At 49.7% G+C, this 17,647-nt stretch overlaps 1 protein-coding gene and 1 non-coding gene across 6 annotated transcripts in view; both read right to left on the bottom strand.

Moving 5' to 3' along the window:
* Positions 1-260: 260 nt before the first annotated feature.
* Positions 261-17,647, bottom strand: part of RCC1 (regulator of chromosome condensation 1) — an 18,022-nt gene continuing 635 nt past the window's right edge. The window contains exons 1-12 of one of the 5 annotated variants that reach the window (XM_040229807.1): positions 14,817-15,377; positions 14,363-14,513; positions 8,784-8,865; positions 8,180-8,245; positions 6,712-6,899; positions 6,355-6,534; positions 5,445-5,541; positions 5,210-5,332; positions 3,911-4,066; positions 3,501-3,620; positions 3,026-3,178; positions 261-1,835 (exon numbers count right to left, since the gene is read on the bottom strand). In XM_040229807.1, the coding sequence (XP_040085741.1) occupies positions 1,657-1,835; positions 3,026-3,178; positions 3,501-3,620; positions 3,911-4,066; positions 5,210-5,332; positions 5,445-5,541; positions 6,355-6,534; positions 6,712-6,899; positions 8,180-8,245; positions 8,784-8,856 (1,335 nt within the window). In that variant the 5' untranslated portion in view covers positions 8,857-8,865; positions 14,363-14,513; positions 14,817-15,377 and the 3' untranslated portion in view covers positions 261-1,656. Of the gene's footprint in view, positions 1,836-3,025; positions 3,179-3,500; positions 3,621-3,910; positions 4,067-5,209; positions 5,333-5,444; positions 5,542-6,354; positions 6,535-6,711; positions 6,900-8,179; positions 8,246-8,783; positions 8,866-14,362; positions 14,514-14,816; positions 15,378-17,647 lie in introns of those variants that run through there. The other 4 variants (XM_040229806.1, XM_040229809.1, XM_040229808.1 and 1 more) reach the window with 4 other exon arrangements.
* Positions 15,044-15,116, bottom strand: TRNAG-UCC. The gene has a single exon. It is a non-coding gene; the product is annotated as a tRNA-Gly (tRNA).

Here is a 17,647-nt window from a genome sequence, read left to right as displayed (position 1 = left end):
CTTTCTGCAATTATAGAAATGTTCTATAAATTTCTGTATTTGCATAGCCCCCAAACCATAGGCACTAGCTGCTTTTGACCACTGAGGACTTGCAATGTGGCTAGTAAAATTGAGGAAGTTCATTTTACACTTTTACAAATTTAAATTAAATCTAAATAGCCACAAGTAGCTACTGACCACCATACTGGACAGGTCAGCTCTATGTGATTTGGTTGCTCAAATGCCTGTGAAAATCTACATCATTATGTGTAAGTTGTTATTGTGCAATTAATCATGTTTAATCAGTTATACTAGCTTTTGAAATGATACATCATTAAACTTAGTGTAAGTATTTCTAGAGATGTATTGTACTCAAAAATCTTGGTTTCAAATTAGGATATTAAAAAGATCCATTCCATGTCTCACGTACTGTACAATATAATTTTGTAAAAATCCAGTGATTCTTGAAACATAAATACCTAACAAAAACCAATCGACTCATTTTGATTTGTCTAGAACAGACATTGTTCCATACAAAAAACAAAAACAAAACAACAAATAACAAAAAATGAACAGCTGGCACATACCAGGACTTCTTGACATCACTGAAGTCCTAGTCTTCCCCAGGTCTACAGGCATGGGGTCATTCTGCCCTTCCCAACACAGCAGGTGCTCCCTTAAAAAAGCAGGGAGTGTGTAGAAAATAAGTGGCCTGTTTTATAAAACTCTAAATTTATTCAAAGTGTTAAAAGACTTCACTCTCCCCTCCAAAATACTTTACATTTAAAAAAAAGTAAATCAAAACCCTTTCCTGTTTTTTCAGCCACTGTACAAGCTGCTGTTTCCCTTTCTAGGGACCAGACTCTACCCCTCCAACCCTCTTCCCCTCCCTCCCTTCACTCTCAATATTGCTGTAAGTTTGTTTATAAAGCCCTCCTTTCCCTCTCCTCGCAAGTCCTGCCCTGCAGGCACAGCTGCCTTTCCAGATTTCAGGCCCTTGGCTGCAGGTGAGGCAGGATGGATGGGGGAGACTGCAGACAAGGCCTGAAGGACAGAAAGCTTTGTGCTTCTGAGAGAAAGGCGGATTGGCTTTTTTCTTGATCAAGCGGAGGAGCCCTGTTTTTCTTTTTGCCCCATGGGCACCTGTTCAGGGCTGGTAGCCCTGCCCCTTCTCCAGTTTCCCCCAGGCATAAGTCCATGACAGCTGGGTTTGATGACTGTACCATGTGTCCGCCTGTGGGTTGTGAAGGACGGGAAGAGTGGCACAGGACTAGAGCGGGGCTTGATGGAGCCCGACTTCTCAGCGTATATGGGCACCAAACACGCAGGGGAGGAAGTTTTGGTTTTGGAGAGGCAGAACCAGGGTCAGCCAGTACCATGGGAAGTAGGGATGAGGGGGAAGGTCTGACCATATGGCTGTGGGGTGAGCAATGTTCCTTCTGATAAAAACCCCTCCCCTCTCTTCCATCTATCCCACCCTCATCTTGTAGGTCTCAGGATGATTCCAGAAAAGAAGAGGGCACAAATGGGAGAAGGGTTCTGTTCTGCTGATGAGGAAAAGGCAGAAGGTGACAGAGTACTCGGGGCTGGGAGAGGCCTGCTGGAACACGCAGTCGTCACGGCTTCCCTGTTCCAAGAGGGAGGTTGTGGGGGCCAGGAACCAGGCCCTCAGAGGCTTCACCAGCTCTGTTCCTTGTCCTTGACTAGTAAGACTGTGTGCTGGCCCCCGCTGGACACAGTTAAGACCACACGGTTCTCCAGCTGTTTGCCTGTCATCTCCACAGGGCTCCAGGCATCTTCATCCTGTCCTGTGCCCAGCTGGTAGTTGGTGCCCATGCCCCAGGCAAAAACACGACCTACAGGGGAGAGAAACAAGGGCAGCTGTTTCGAGGATTCCCAGCCCCAGCTTTCTGCAGGGTGAGAAGCCTGGCGCATGGGGGTGCCTTCTGGGGTTGGCCTGAGGCAGCCTGGCAATGTCCCAGCCTCCGGGGAGTTCAGAGAAGCTGGGAGGAGGCAAGGAGATGATGGACAAAAAAGAGCTTTGTCAACCAGAGCTTTGTCAACCACAGCCCTTATGCATTGACAAAGACTTCTCCCTGCTCCCAGGCAGAGCTTTCAAGGCCTGACAATGACTGGTCATTCCCTAAACCCCTACATCACCTCCATTCCCTGAACCACCTGCCTTTGAGACTATTACCACCTGCCTTTGAGACTATTCTGGATGTTCTCCTTTTCTTACCATTAAGGACTAAACCTTCAAGGTGCAGTAAGCCCCACTTCCTCAGGAACTCTTTCCAGACAGTCCTGGATCAAGCACCTCTGCCAGCCCGCTTTCTCAAGGCCTCCAAGTCTGCTCCCTCAGGCTTTGGCGACCACTTGTCCAAACCCTCCTTTGCTGTGCTTGCCAGGACCCCAACTACTGAGCTTTCTTTCTCCTAATGATATTTTAAGTACAACTCCCTGGAAAGCTGGCAGTTACTAGTTTGTATAAAAAAAGGGTCACCAAGGTATAAATGTAAAGAAGGCGTGCCTGTGTTAGGAGTCTGGAGACCTGGGTTCCAGTCCTTCTGCCTGTCCTTGCCTGTGTGTTCAGTTGTATCTGACTCTTCGTGACCCCATGGACTGTGACTGCCAGGCTCCTCTGTCCATGGGATTTTCCAGGCAAGAATACTGGAATGCATTGCCATGTCCTCCTCCAGGGGATCCTCCCAACCCAGGGATCGAACTCACGACTCCTGGATCTCCTGCACTGGCAGGCAGATTCTTTACCACTGAGCCCCCCGGGAAGCCTTGCCTATCTGGGCCTCAGTAATTAATATATCCCCTTGGCTCAAACACATTTAAATAATTTTAATAATGTGTTTACCCACTTTATGTCATCGAAGCCAGAACTTCTAACAATCAGGACAAAAATAACGTCATCACAAATACTGCTCTCCACATCTCAGTTCCACAGAGTGGTGGGCAACGGAACCTGCTAGGCACTCTGGTAAGAATCATGACCCCCCAGATCCCAACCGGACCGACTGTGGGCGGTCCCACTCACCATCCTTGGTCACAGCATACCCCACAGAGGCTCCACAAGCCACTGAGGAGACCGTGGGCAGCCTGGAGATCAGGGTGGGTACGCTCTTCTCCTCAGCACCTTCCCCAAGGCCCAGCCGCCCATACTCAGCCCGGCCCAGGCTGTATGCTTTTCCTGTGGGAGACGAAGAATAGCAGACAGCATGCTCCAGGTAGGTCGGGTGAGCACCGATATCCATGCGAGCGGGTCCCCCAATCCCAAGGTGGTGGTGAGATCTGAAGCATCTCTTTCAGTGTGGAGGGAAGCCTGGAAGAACCTCCACAGGCCCCCACTGGACTCCCAGGTGCTGGCAGGTGGGGTGACCCTCATGGACCCACAGTTAGCCCAATCCATGGAGCAGGCCCAGGTTCCAAGCACTGTTGTTTACGGAGTGGGGCCAGGCCTGTACCCAGGGAACACTCCACCCCCACCCCAGAGATAGGTCTAGACCCCCTACCTTCTGAATCCATGCAGACTGTGTGGTGCTGGCCCCCGGAGAAGCCCACCCAGGTCTTGGTGGAGTTCTTGAAGGATGTTAGGTTCTGAGGTATAAAACAGGATTCTGTGCCTTGGGTTCCTGGGGCAGGGGAAGGTCGGGATGGGGCTGTCAGGGGTGACACCGTCCAAGGAACTGCCTTCTTCACCCCTTCCCTCATCACATCTGCTCATCACAACTACAGAGAGCCGCAGTGCAGCAATGAAGACCCGACACAACCAAAAATAAATAAATAAATACTCAAAACAACAACTGAGGCTCTGAGAGGTTAGGCGAGCCCCACACGGAGGGGGCACAATGAATGAGTGGTGGAGGCAGGACTGCAACGCAAGTCACTCTGGGCTACGCTGGATGATGGGCTTGGGACTCACCAAGTTGATGGTAGTTGGAGAGGCCAAAGCCATACACGTGGCCCTCAGAGGAGATGGCAAAGGTGAAGTAGGCACCGCAGAAGGCATCCTGGAATCTGACATGGCCCCGGCTTCCCCTGGATTTCAGCATCACACACTTGGGGACCAGGAGTCGTTCTGCAGGCAGAGAGAAGGTCAGGGTCAGCGGCACACGCATGGCCTCTCCTCTCTGCCCCACTGTGTCTCCTTTACTGCTGAAGCCCGCACAGGGAGCCCAAGCAGGGACTCTTCTCCGTAGAATACAGAAGAGGAGACTGAGGCGAACAGAGGCCAGGTGCCTCACTCAGACCCCCAAGCCACAGAGGTAACATTTATATGGAACTTGCTGTGTGTCAGACAGCCTTCTATATGAACTCGGTTCACTTCACAACAACCCAGTGAGGCAGGTAGTTTAGAGATGAGGAAACTGTCTGGGGGCCCACGGCCAGGAAGGGGTAGAGCCAAGATTCAACTCTGAGGCAGTCTGGGGATTCCTTAACTATCACTGCAGGTCCACCCGATGCAAGCCTGAACACAAGAGGATCCCTTCTGCCTTTGACCTTCAGCAGGGGTTGGCTTGCCAACTTGTCCCATCACAGGAACCTAAGCTACCTACTGTCAGGGAAATTAAAATGGAGGTAGTCTTGTTCAGGCTTCAGAAGCAGGAGAGCAGGCCTCTGACCGACATCTGACCTTGCCTGGACCCTGCTTAGACTACATGCCTACTTGTGAACACCAATTGTTACCAGTAAGTCAAGTGGCACTTAAGAAAGGGAGTGGGTCTTGGAATTTCTTAAGCCCCTGGAGGTCTGGCCAACGCCCTGAGGTCAGACAAAATCTTATGACGAACAGGTGAAACCAACAGCATTTTGTTTGTGTGTGGTGAGTGGTTTCTTTTGTTAACGAATCCTTTGAACCTCGGCTGAAACTAAATCATCAAAACACCTACCAAGGGGCTTCCCTGGTGGCTCAGTGGTAAAGAATCTGCCTGCCAGTACAGGAAGCTTGGATTCAAAAGATCCCACATGCCGTAAGCTCATGAGCCACAACTATTGAGCCTGTGGTCTAGAGCCTGGGAGCCACAACTACTGAGCCCACGAGCTATGACTACTGAAGCCTGTGTGCCCTAGACCCTGTGCTCTACAACGAGAAGCCGCTGTAATGAGAAGCTGAGCACCACGGCTTGAGAGTAGCCCCCGCTTGCCACAACTAGAGAAAAGCCCATGCGGCAATCAAGACCTAGCACAGACAAAAATAAATTAAAAACAAACAAATACCTACCAAGGCCCTGACGGCCACCACGATTGGCAAATAATTCAGGTACGCGGCCCAGTTGGCCCTGCTCCCCGGAGCCCAAAGTATAGAGGTCGCCATCAACTGTCAGCATCACCAAGTGGTCATTTCCTGAGGGTGAGACGAAAGCAGGGGACGCAGGGCTTGTCTGTAAGGCCCAAGACTGGGCCAGACCCAGAAAAAGGTCCTCCAACTCCTGCCCAGAGTGAGAACCCAGACTCACCTGAGGCCACCTTCATGACGGGCATACTCAGCTGCACCTGCACAGGCACCATGCTCTTTTTCATGGGTTCCAAGAGCCCGATCACACCATTATTGTCCTGGAAGGGAGGGGCGGGTCAGTTTTCAGCCAGCCCTGCCTGTCTCATACCAGCCAGATCCAGCTTTGTAGGCACCCCCAGAGCTGTGTGGTGAAGAGCACTGTTGCCAGGTGAGGATGGAGAGGTGGACAGGAGCCAGGCCACACAGTGAAATACTCATGAGTGAAATCATATGTGCTCTGTGATTTGCATTAAAATATAACAAAGGAGTTGGGGAATGGAAGGGAATGAAAATCAAACAAGTTTGATCATAAGCTGATAATTGTTCAGGCAAGTAAATAAAAATTGAAAATAACATTCTGATTACTCTTACATGTTTGAAATTCTCCATCAAAAAGTGTTAAAAGAGCTCCAGTGAGGAAATATCAGATTCCTTTATTTCTGACATTTCAAAATAAACTGAATAACAAAGTGCCAAAACAATTTTAATGCTGAATCTGCCGTTTAAACCACACCCTCCTGTCTTGAAAATTCTGAGATATGCCTCTGAGAAGTGTGGAAGGAGACTGGGATGGGGAGGGGGGAGGTTAAAAGGGAGGAGATGGGTCAGCAGGCTTCTTGGCTCAGCCGAAGACCAAAGGTATCCCTGAGCCACTCCTTTTCCACGACACACAAAATCATAACATCAGATTCACAGGAGCAGTCAGTAGTGTACACAGGCCTGATGAAGAACCAGAAATCTGGGTCTGGGTCCAAGCTCTTCCCAGGGTCTCAATCTCTCCACAAGTACAACATGGGCATGGAGATGGGGCCCCATCAGCTGTACTTAATTCTGCTGACAGCTCCACAGCCATCCTCCAGACCCAGTCTTACCCGGAAGGAGCCCCAGAGGAAGACACGGCCATCCTCAGTGAGGGCTGCTGTGTGACTGTCTCCTGCTGATACCTGTACCACCTTCTCTTGCAGGTCCACTTTCCCAGGGACCATCTCTGAGCCCTCCACCGATGTATCCCTTCCCAGAGCACCCTCGTCATTGCAGCCGAAGGAGTAGACCTGTGCAGAGGATGCCCCCGTTAGTGCGAGGTCTGGCCTCTCAGTATGTTCTAGTCTAGGCCACTCCCTGCTTATCTAGCCAGCTTCATCTCTACCGGGTAATGTATATGGTTCAGAGCTCCTTCCCGAAGGCCCCCAGTTCCAGGTCCTGTCCCATCTGGTGCCACCCTGACCTACCTGGCCACTTTTGCTTAGGCACACAGTGTGCATGCCCCCAGCCTCAGCCTGCACGATGTCTTCTGGAATGGACACTAGGGCCGGCTTCTTCCTCTCCATCACATTCTCGCCCAGCCCCAGCTGGCCCACGTCGCCCTGGCCCAGTGTCAGCACCATACCTGGTTCTGTGCCGTGGGACCTATGGGAGACTGAGGAGTAAAGAAGATAGCCTCTGAGCGTGCAGGATGACAAGAGAGAGGAGAGCTCGCTGCACAGGCTGTAGGATAGCACAGACCTGGGTTCAAATCCGTGCCCAGCCACAAAACATTAGTCAGACCTCTCCAAGCCCAAGCATCATCATCTGTGAAACGAGGGTAAGAGAAGTACCTATCTCATAGAATGTTTTTGAAGATTAAAACCTGAGCACATTAGGGACTCCCCTGGTGGTCCAGTGGCTAAGACTTTGCCTTCCAATAGAGGGGTGTGTAGGTTCAATCCCTGGAGGGGGAACTAAGATCCAACATGCCTCATACCCAAAAAACCAAAACACAAAACAAGCAATACTGAAACAAATTCAATGAAGACTTTAAAATATGACTCACATAAAAAGAATTTTAATTTTAAATTAAAAACCAAAAAACTCCAGCACATTTTTTTAAAAAATCTGTATTTATTTATTTGGCTATGCTCAGTCCTAGTGCAACATGCAGGCTCCTTGGCTATGGCCTGTGGGATCTAGTTCCTTGATTAAGAATGGAGCATGGAGTCTTAGCCACTGGACTACCAGGAAAGTGCCCACCTAAGCACATTATTAATGTGAGTGGAAGGAAATGGCAATAATATACTTGATACAGAGAAGAAAATTCAGGTGGGGAGGAGAAGTGGGGCACAAGATAGCTTTTCTGACTGGCTGTTCTTGGTCAGGAACCAACTAACAGAGAGGGCATAATAACATCTAACACTGCTTATTCTACGAATGTTAAATTGACTTGCAGCCCCCCACATTATGCTATAGGTCTTCCATTTCAGGCTCCCATTTTATAGAAAAGGAGAACAGAGCCTCAGGGAGTGTCATAAGAGCTAATAACGAGTAAAGTTTGCAGCAAAACCAAACCGAGGAGGCCTACATGGTCAGAGCATAGTCCCTAGTCTCCATCCTCAGGCTGTGACTTAACCACTGGACATGGGCACAGTGACCCCCTCTCCACTTCTTTTGGGGAGCAGACACGCAGCAGAAGAGGAAAGGGAGGAGTAAGAGACCGCACAGGCATTTGCAAAGAGGTATGCGCCAATCAGCGTGCGGCGCTGGGCCATCTGCAGGCCAACGGGGGGCGGGGCCGCCAAGGCCCCGGAGAGCCAATGGCGTCCAGCCCCTCCCCCCGGGGGTGTGGCCACGGCTGCCAGGACTGCTGCGGCTGCGCAGAGGGCGCTCTGGGCAGGCAGCCACCTGGTTGGGCCTTCTGGTCAGGAGGGCACAGCCCGCAGGCACCTTGGCAGGAGCGGGCGCCTGGAACACGGTGGGAGGCAACGGCCCTCACTGCCTGGTTACGAGGGTCTGCAAAAGACAGACACTGTCTGAGTGTGGGTCCACACTCCCCCCACCCTCCCAGACTGGGGGTGGCTCTCCTCCCTGACTCCCTCTAGGGTCCCTGCAGGGAGGAGACCAAACGCACTTTCTCAAGTGCTAACCAGGAAACGAGCTCATTTTCCTCATGGCAGCCGGGTGAGGTTGCCCGTTTTATGAATGGGGTAGTCTAAGTTCAGTGAGGTTAGTGATCTGCCACAGCTATACAGCTAGAAAGTGGCAGAGCGAGGATGTGAACCCAGTCTGGAGGTCAATGGTCTTAACTAGGCACTAGTGCCTAGGGCAAAGCCGTAGGGTCTAGTTTTTCACCTGTATCTGAGGGCTTTTAAGCAAGTCTCTGCCCCTTTATCATTCCCAGAGGGTGGGAATCAGTGAGCTACAGGAGACCCTCCAGCTGGGTGGAGTTCCTGGACTTCCTGGCCCCTTGGCTTCAAATCTCAGGGAGGAAGGAGCCTGGTACCAGATTCTGGGGATGCCAAGAGGCCATCCATACTGAGGGCCAACTTACCTTTCACCTTCTTGCTTTGGGGGAGGGCATCTTCTGGGGGAGACCTTCTCTTAGCTACACGCTTGGGTGGCATCTTCTTGTTCTGAAAAACCCAGGGAAAGACTCCATGTCAGAAATGGCTCTATTCAGGGAATATTTATCAAAAACCCTAAAAAGAGTGAAAAGAAATGCCTAGCAATTCCACTTCTCGGAATTTACCTGAGAAGAACCAAATAATAAATAAACCCAAAGATTAAGTTCCACTAATATTCTCTACTGTATTCTTTGTAACATTAAAAAAACAAAAACAACAAAAAATGGAGCAACCCATATACTTAGGAGTAGGGGATTGGCTAAATAATATGTGGCATACTGATAACAAAACAGTACGAAGCCATTAAAAGTGATGTTTTCAGAGATTTATTTACTGAATCATTGCCAAGTAACATAAGGATATTGAAAAACAGGCCATCATCCTCCTTGTGGAAAAGAAAAAGCATACATATATAAAAATATGTGGAAGGAAATACATTCAATACTAATAATGGTAACCTCTGGAAAATGTGATTATGGACAAATTTTACTTCTTTCTTTATATATTCTAAGATACAAACAGCATGACATGTATTTTTAAATTTTATTATTAAAAATTAATGTAATTAACTTCCAATTAAAATAAATAAATTTATATTTAAAAATTAAAAATAAACAAATAATTAAAATACTGAAGAACATTCAATGAACATCACAACTACTCCCAACCCCAACATAACCATAGTAACTCTGGTGATACATTACTGTTATAATCAGACCACACCAACACACATTCACAGCTATTTTCATTAAATAAAACCAAACCACACCACTTTCTCAACCACAGTCCAGTCGTTAGGAATCTACCTGCCAATGCAGGGGACACAGGTTCGATCCCTGGTCCGGGAAGACTCCATATGCTGTGAGGCAACTAAGCCATGCGCCACAACTACTCTGCCTGCATGCCCTAGAGCCCACACTCACAATAAGAGAAGCCACTGCAATAAGCCCATGCAGCGCAACAGCTTAGCCCAGACTCACTGCAACTAGAGAAAGCCTGTAAGCAGTAATGAAAACCCAGCATAGCCAAAATTTAAATAAATTAAAAAAACAAAACCATTTGTGCCCTTTGATCCAAAATGCCACCACTCCTAGGAGGAACCTGGCTTTCCTTTAAACCCATCCAACAAGAGATAAACACTGTATATACACTCATACTAACATACAAACACCCGGTATTACAAGGGGGGAAAGGAAATCACCTCTGGGTGACACGAAGGGTTGTGGCAGCTCGCACGATCCAGGGCAGCTGAGCCGTCAGCGCTGATTACCTCCCTGCTTCAACTAACTGCTGTTGCCTTCTCAAGGCCACTGAGAACAGACACTCTGCCCTAGTGTCTCAATTTCAACCCAGCCCAAATTGGGCCAAAAGCCCTTTTTCCTCCACATAAGCAGTTTCTGAAATAAATCTTTATTGAGCCCTGGTTTTTAAGGTTATGAAAGACGGCTGTCTAAGCCTTAAGGCTCCCAAACTCTGTGATCCCTCTGGAATAGAGAGCAGGGCCCAGGCAATTTGCAGCTATCCAGATGCAAAAGCGGTAGAGCAAGTAGTGGTTAAGAGGAGCCAGGCTATGTACTCAGCTACTTCCTGGCTGTTTGACCTTGGACAAAGTTACTTAGTCTCTTCACCATTCAGTTTCCTCCTCAGTAAAATGGGGATAGTAATTACTCAAAATAGCTGTGGATGGTGAGTGCTGCCATGAAATAAAAGACCCTGATGCTGGGAAAGATTGAAGGTAAAAGGAGAAGGGGGTGGCAGAGGATGAGATGGTTAGATAGCATCACTGACTCAGTTCAATTCAGTCGCTCAGTTGTGTCCAACTCTTTGCAACCCCATGGACTGCAGCACACCAGGCTTCCCTGTCTATCACCAACTCCTGGAGCTTACTCAAACTCATGTCCATCGAGTCAGTGATGCCATCCAACCAACCATCTCACCCTCTGTCATCCCCTTCTCCTCCCGCATACAATCTTTCCCAGCGTACAATCTTTCCCAGCATCAGAGTCTTTTCAAATGAGTCAGCTCTTCACATCAGGTGGCCAATGTATTAAGAGTTTCAGCTTCAACATCAGTCCTCCCAAAGAATATTCAGGACTGATTTCCTTTAGGATGGACTGGCTGGATCTCCTTGCAGTCCAAGGGACTCTCAAGAGTCATCTCCAACACCACAGTTCAAAAGCATCAACTCTTCGGCGATCAGCTTTCTTTATAGTCCAACTCTCAATCCATATGTGACTACTGGAAAAACCATAGCCTTGGCTAGACGGACCTTTGTTGGCAAAGTAATGTCTCTGCTTTTTATTTTTTATTTTTTTGTCTCTGCTTTTTAATATGCTGTCTAGGTTGGTCATAACTTTTCTTCCAAGGAGTGTCTTTTAATTTCATGGCTGCAGTCACCATCTGCAATGATTTTGGAGCCCCCAAAAATAAAGTCTGCCACTGTTTCTCCATCTATTTGCCATGAAGTGATGGGACCAGATGCCATGATCTTAGTTTTTCTGAATGTTGAGCTTTAAACCAACTTCTTCACTCTCCTCTTTCACTTTCATCAAGAGGCTCTTTAGTTCTTCTTCGCTTTCTGCCGTAAGGGTGGTGTCACTGACTCAAAGGACATGAATTTCAGCAAACTTCGAGAGATAGTGGAGGACAGAGGAGCCTGGCGGGCTGCAGTCCATGGGGCTGCAAAGAGACATGACTGAGCAACTGAACAATAGTATCTACACATTGTTATGACTATGACTAAATGAGCTAATACTGTAAAAGTAATTACAGGGTGGTTTGATCTCTAGGTCGGGAAGATCACCTGGAGGATAGCGTGGCAACCCACTCCAGTATTCTGGCCTGGAGAAACCCATGGACAGAGGAGCCCAGTGGGCTACAGTCCACAGGGTCGCAAAGAGTCAGACACGACTGAAGCAACTTAGCATGCACACATACAATTACAGGGTAGGGTAAGGGCTCAATAAATCAATGCTGGTGTTTAAACATCTAGGGTCTGTTCCAGGTAATGCTTAGGCACAGCTAATCTAATCTAACCACCTTTCCTCCATTTTATAGAAAAGGGATGGAGACTTTAACCAAGGCTATAAATGGCAAGAGAATTCTAAGAACCCTTCTCTGGAGCCTCTCCAGCTCCCTGTTCCGAGGTATATGTACATGAGGTCAACGGCCTGGAACCTCCAGGCACATTTCTGATGGCTGACCTGGGGGAGGAGAACAAAGTGCCGAAGACAAGGAAGCAGCCAAAGGTCAAGAATGCCCCATGGCTGTGTGGGCTGAGCCTCTGCAGGTTGAGCTTCTACAGGCTGAGACTGGCCCAGTTTTGACTTTGTTGAGGTGGCAGTTCTGTGTTTCACCCAACTTTTATTCTCCCGGGGTGGCACTCCTGCCCTCCAACCAGCCTCTTTGAGACCCCTCTTCCCTCACTAGAAATGCACCTTCACTGGGGTCAGTTCAGTTGCGCAGTCGTGTCCAGCTCTTTGTGACCCCATGGACTGCAGCACGCCAGGCTTCCCTGTCCATCACCAACTCCCAGAGCTTACTCAAACTCATGTCCATCGAGTCAGTGATGCCATCCAACCATCTCATCCTTTGTCATCCCCTTCTCCTGCCCTCAATCTTTCCTAGCATCAGGGTCTTTTCCAACGAGTCAGTTCTTTGCACCAGGGATAGAGCTGTGGTTTGCTCAACCCTGCTTGTGCGACCATGTTTGGCCTCTCTGGCTGTTCTAGCCTCTCTGAATTGTGTGTATCCTCATGCAAAGGGATGTAATGACCACTTCGAGGGCTGCTGTCCAGACGGAATGAAATGTCTGTGAAGGGTTTTGCAGTGCCAAGCACACGGTACATAGCAGCATGGACTCAATCCTTCCATGAATGCTTATTACCACTGCTTGGCTCTGGACCAGGGGTAGCAAGGAAAAAGGCAACTAACCCTCTCCTTGCTCTCATGGAGCTTTCAGACAGAAACACATACACACGCAGAGAGAGTATTATTACAGACAGTGTGGTGTGATGCATAGGCAAGGTGATATAGTAGGAATAGTCCAGGGACACAACAATGTAAATGTATTTAATGCCACCGAACCATGTACAGTTAAAAAAGGCTACAATGGTAAATTTTATGTTATGTATAGTTTATCACAAAAAAAAAAAGAGAGAGTAACTGGGATAGGGGAGGAGATATAGGTCAGATAGGTGACATCTGGGCTAAGATTTGAAATACTAGGCAGAGAAAGCCAGCAGGGGAAGGCCTGGACAAAAGCATGTGACGTGCTCAGGAACCTGGGGAGGCCAGCAGGGCTGCAGCTGGACAGTGATGGATCAGAGGCACAAGGGGAGCAGGGGCCAGGTCGTACAAGGCCTAGTAGGGAAAACAGACAAGCCTTAAGAAGACCATCTCATTAACGATTGTTCTGGAAGGGAATGGAAGAGGAGGCAATTGCAAGCATCCAAATGAGAGAAGTTGGTGACATGATTTGGTCTGAGGCAATAAACAAAAATACACAATTTAGGAGAAAGGCTTGCTTTGCCAGTGGATTAGATGTAGGGAATGAGGGTGGGGGAGGAACCCAGATTGACTATTTCATCCTAAAAAATCCAGGGGATCCTGGGCAGGGCCCCTTTGATCCCCCTATGAACTTGGTCCAACACAAGGACTTCTAGCCTTTCGCTTAAGTAACTAGGTAGATGGTAGACTTCCACTTACTGAGAAGACTGGGGGACAAACAGGGAGGAGAGGTTGAGAGGTTTTTGTCAAGTGTGAAGTGTGCAGGAACCGATCAAGAAGGGATATTAAGGTGGCAGAGCTGGATGGGTTAAGGAGTGTGGGATACACCAGGGACCCACTCGTTCCAGTAAACAGCTCATAACCCTTGGCCAGGTTGGCACTGGTTCACTGGGTCTGGGGCCCTGTCCCGCCAAAGGCATATTTCCCCGTCAGCTCATCAGAATGACCTGCAGCTGTCAGCTCTGCTGGGGAGGGAGACTGAGAAGGAGCTTGGAAAAGTACTCACAACAAGAAGTGGAAAAAAAAAAAACCAAACAGGAAACAGAATGGTATCAGCACATTGGTGCTGCTGTTGGGTTGATCTATGGGAAAGGCCTGGAGTGGAGATCAGAAAAACAAAGGCTATAGGAGGTATTCAGTGTCATGGATCATTAACCCCCCCAAAAAAGATTCGACCACTCATGATCTTTTTAAAAAGACCTCCAGGGTCTGGTACTGACAGAACTTCTGGGTTCATCTTACCTGTCACACCCTCCCTTCTCACAATCTTAGACTGCTTACTCTTCTCTCCATACCAGTGCATCTCCATCCCACCCCAGCCCTATCCTACTGCAAGAACTTCTACTCAAAGTTGCCTCCATTGGTACACTACCTCGGATCCCTCTCTCAATCCTAAAGGAATCATCCTCTCCAAGAAATCAGGACAGAGTTTGGATCATAATTATTTAATCAATCTGCTCCTTCAGATGAGTCTCTTTGGGGCACTGGCCACACCTACCTTCTAACAACCTTTACCTTCTAACAACAAGCTGAAGAGGGCTCTGTCACTCTTATTGAACAGCTGAGGGAACTGGGGCGCAGAGAAGTAGATTTACTTGCTTAAGTTGGCACAGCCGGAAAGGAGAGCCAGGAATGGAATCCAGGTATATCTGAAAATTAAAAGCAAAAGAACTGTTGGCTAAAGGCAGGTCATGATCCAGGCAGCAATCAAGGCAGCCTGGACAGGGCTCCCCAGGATCCCCTATGAACCTGGCCAAAGGCAAGGAGCAGAGGGTGGGAGCCTGCTGAAAGGGACAAGACGGTGGGTGAGAGCAAAGGGGAGACACGGAAGCAGTGAGGGCCTGGGAGAGTGGGCCAGAAGGGCAACAGATCTGCTGAAGTGCGTGTGGAAGGATCACAAGCACAGCTCCATGCCGCAGTGCAGAGCACACTGGCTTTTAAGTCCAGCCCACCTGAGTCCCCTTTGAACTTGAGAGTCTTCATCTCTCAAAGGGAGGACTCCAGGCACTGCAGTGTCTCTGAACAATCCCGGAGGCAATGAGGGGGATGAGAGGGCACCTTCTAAAAGGTGGAGCCCTGCACCCATGACCCACATGCATGTTTTCTCCCGCACAAATCAGCCCTTTGGACAGACTTCCTCTCTAACCACTCTGGGTTTTATTTATTTATTTTCTCTTAGTTCCTTGACCAGGGATTGAACCTGTGCCCTCTACAGTGGAAATGTGGTGTCTTAACCACTGGACCACCAGGGAAGTCCCTGGGTGTGTTTTTTCTTAAGTAGACATCGAGAGTCTGGCCTGGGTATAAGTCCCGAGTCTTTTGTCCCCACCCCTCACTCCCCGACAGACAAACACAGCTTCCATCTTCAAGGAGTTCACAGTCTGGAAGAAGAGTGAGACACAATCTCAATAAGTCAGACACAGAGTCAACTTCCACTAACAGGCTCCTAAGGTGAAGAACTGATGCTTTCCAATTATGGTGCTGAAGAAGACCCTCGAGAGTCCTGTGGACTGCAAGGAAATCAAACCAGTCAATCCTAAAGGAGATCAACCCTGAATATTCATTGGAAGGACTGATGCTGAAGCTGAAGCTCCAATACTTTGGGCACCGATGCAAAGAGCCAGCTCACTGGAAAAGACTCTTGGGAAAGACTGAAGGCAAAAGAAGGGGGCAGCAGAGGATGAGATGGTTAGAGAACACCACCACCAACACAATGGAAATGAATGTGAGCAATCTCTGGGAGATGGCAGAGGACAGAGGAGCTTGGCATGCTGCAATCCATGGAGTTACAGAGTCGAACATGACTTAGTGACTGAACAACAACATGTGCCAGTCAATCCTGGAATACTCACACTCTGCCCTCAGAGGTGTGATCATCCTGGTATTCTCACGGGAAGGGGGCCCAGGCCACACAGAAGTGGGATGACAGCCCAGGTCTGCTGACCACTCCCCACCAGGACCAAAGCATCCCCCATCCCCACTTCTCCCTGGGCCTGTTTTTCCATTTGGTAGACTAGAAGTCTACCAGGGCCCTTGTGTTCCTGCTATGACCCCCTGTGACCTCATCTCTGCAAAGGGAGACAGAGCCCTCTCCAACCACAGCAGCTGTCCCCACCCAGCCACCCCAATGTCAGGAGGCAAACACTTGCCAGACAGATGCAAGGGCTGAAGAATCTCTTTGTGAGGGAAGGGAGGAGAGAGGCTCTGTTTGTCTGTCAGCAAACACTGGGGGAGCAACTCCTTCCTGCCTGATGTCAGGCATTGAGCTGGTAGACCTCACCCAAGAGCTCCTTACCAGGATCCCACGTCAGTACAGAGGGGGTGGTAGTGGTTTAAGTCGCTAAGTCGTGTCCGACTCTTGGTGACCCCATGGATTGTAGCCTGCCAGACTCCTCTGTCCATGGGATTTTCCAGGCAAGAATACTGGAGTGGGTTGCCATTTCCTTCTCCAGGGGATCTTGCCCATCCAGGGATCAAACCTGGGTCCTCCATCACAGGCAGATTCTTAACCAACGGAGCTACCAGGGAAGCCCAAAAATACAGAGGGGAGCCTAGGCTTAAGTGCATTCATTTTCCCCAGCAGAATGAGGCTACACCTTACCCCAGGTGTTAGAACCACAGCTTTACAGGATATTAGTAACTCTCTTATCTTCATCTTACAGGTAAGCATAAGGCCCAGGGGCATTAGGTGGATGGCCCAGGGGTAGCCAACTAGGCAGTTGCAAAGCTGAACAGGATTCCTGCTCTTGGGATGGCTTCCCAACAAGAGCATGGAGAAATCCTAGTTTACCTTTCCAGACTCCACTCTGATGCCCTTCTTGGGTAAAACCGTCGCTGTCCTTCTCCACCCCACCCAGCACTTGCTCTCCAGACCTTTGGAGACCCAGCCCCTGCTCGATCATCTTGCTCTTCCTCTCCTGGCACCCTGTGTGCCAATCAGACTTAAACATCGTGGTACCTCTGATGACAACACTCACCCACACCTTCCTGCCTTTGCACGTGCTGTGTTCCCTGCCTGGATCGCCAGAAGCCCTCCACCCTCGGTCAGCCTGAATAACTCCTCTGTTCTTTCAAATCCCTGGCCAAGAGTCACCTCGGCTGGAAAGCCATCACTCATCCTCCTGCCCAGGCTTGGGTGAACATCCGAGATCCCCATCCACACTCCCTACACTCGACTTCTGTTATAGGCACTCAAGTCACACTTGGAGCACCTTGGTTAATATCCGCCAGGAGCAGCGAGCGCTCCGGCTCCATGGGCACACCTTGGGGATCATCCTGGACAGTAATTGTGGCCCCACATGGGCCTCCCCAGGGGAGGCAGGGAGCTCGATCACGGCCACCCGGGGCCCTTTCACCATTTTCCCCAGCCCTGCACGCGCGGCACGGAGGAGACCGCCAGCGATTAATCTGCTGACAGATGAGTTGATGTGGAGTTCCCGGCACACCTCTCCCACCGGTCAACAGTCGTGGCGGTGCCTGTTGACGCTGAGATTTCACTCCCTACGCAGACCCTCGGCAGCCTACCCTCGAGCTCCTCGAGCCGACCCTTGCCGGGCGGGATTCCCACCCCGCTCCGCAAACCGCATTCTCCAAACCAGTGCTGGACTTTTAAAAATCACTTTCCCGCTCCGGAAACGCTGCACCGCCGGGGCGGCGGCCCCGGTCCGGGAGGCGCGCGGCTCTACGCACCGCGGGCGCCGAGGTCACCGCGGCCGCGCGCAAAACCCCGGCCGGCCGCGCTCGGGCCGTTTGAATCTCCCGCCCCCGCGGGCGGCGCGGGTCG

This window comes from Oryx dammah, unplaced genomic scaffold (assembly GCF_014754425.2).
Source record: "Oryx dammah isolate SB20612 unplaced genomic scaffold, SCBI_Odam_1.1 HiC_scaffold_27, whole genome shotgun sequence".
NCBI lineage: Eukaryota > Metazoa > Chordata > Mammalia > Artiodactyla > Bovidae > Oryx > Oryx dammah.
This window is presented reverse-complemented; position numbering and strand designations above follow the sequence as displayed.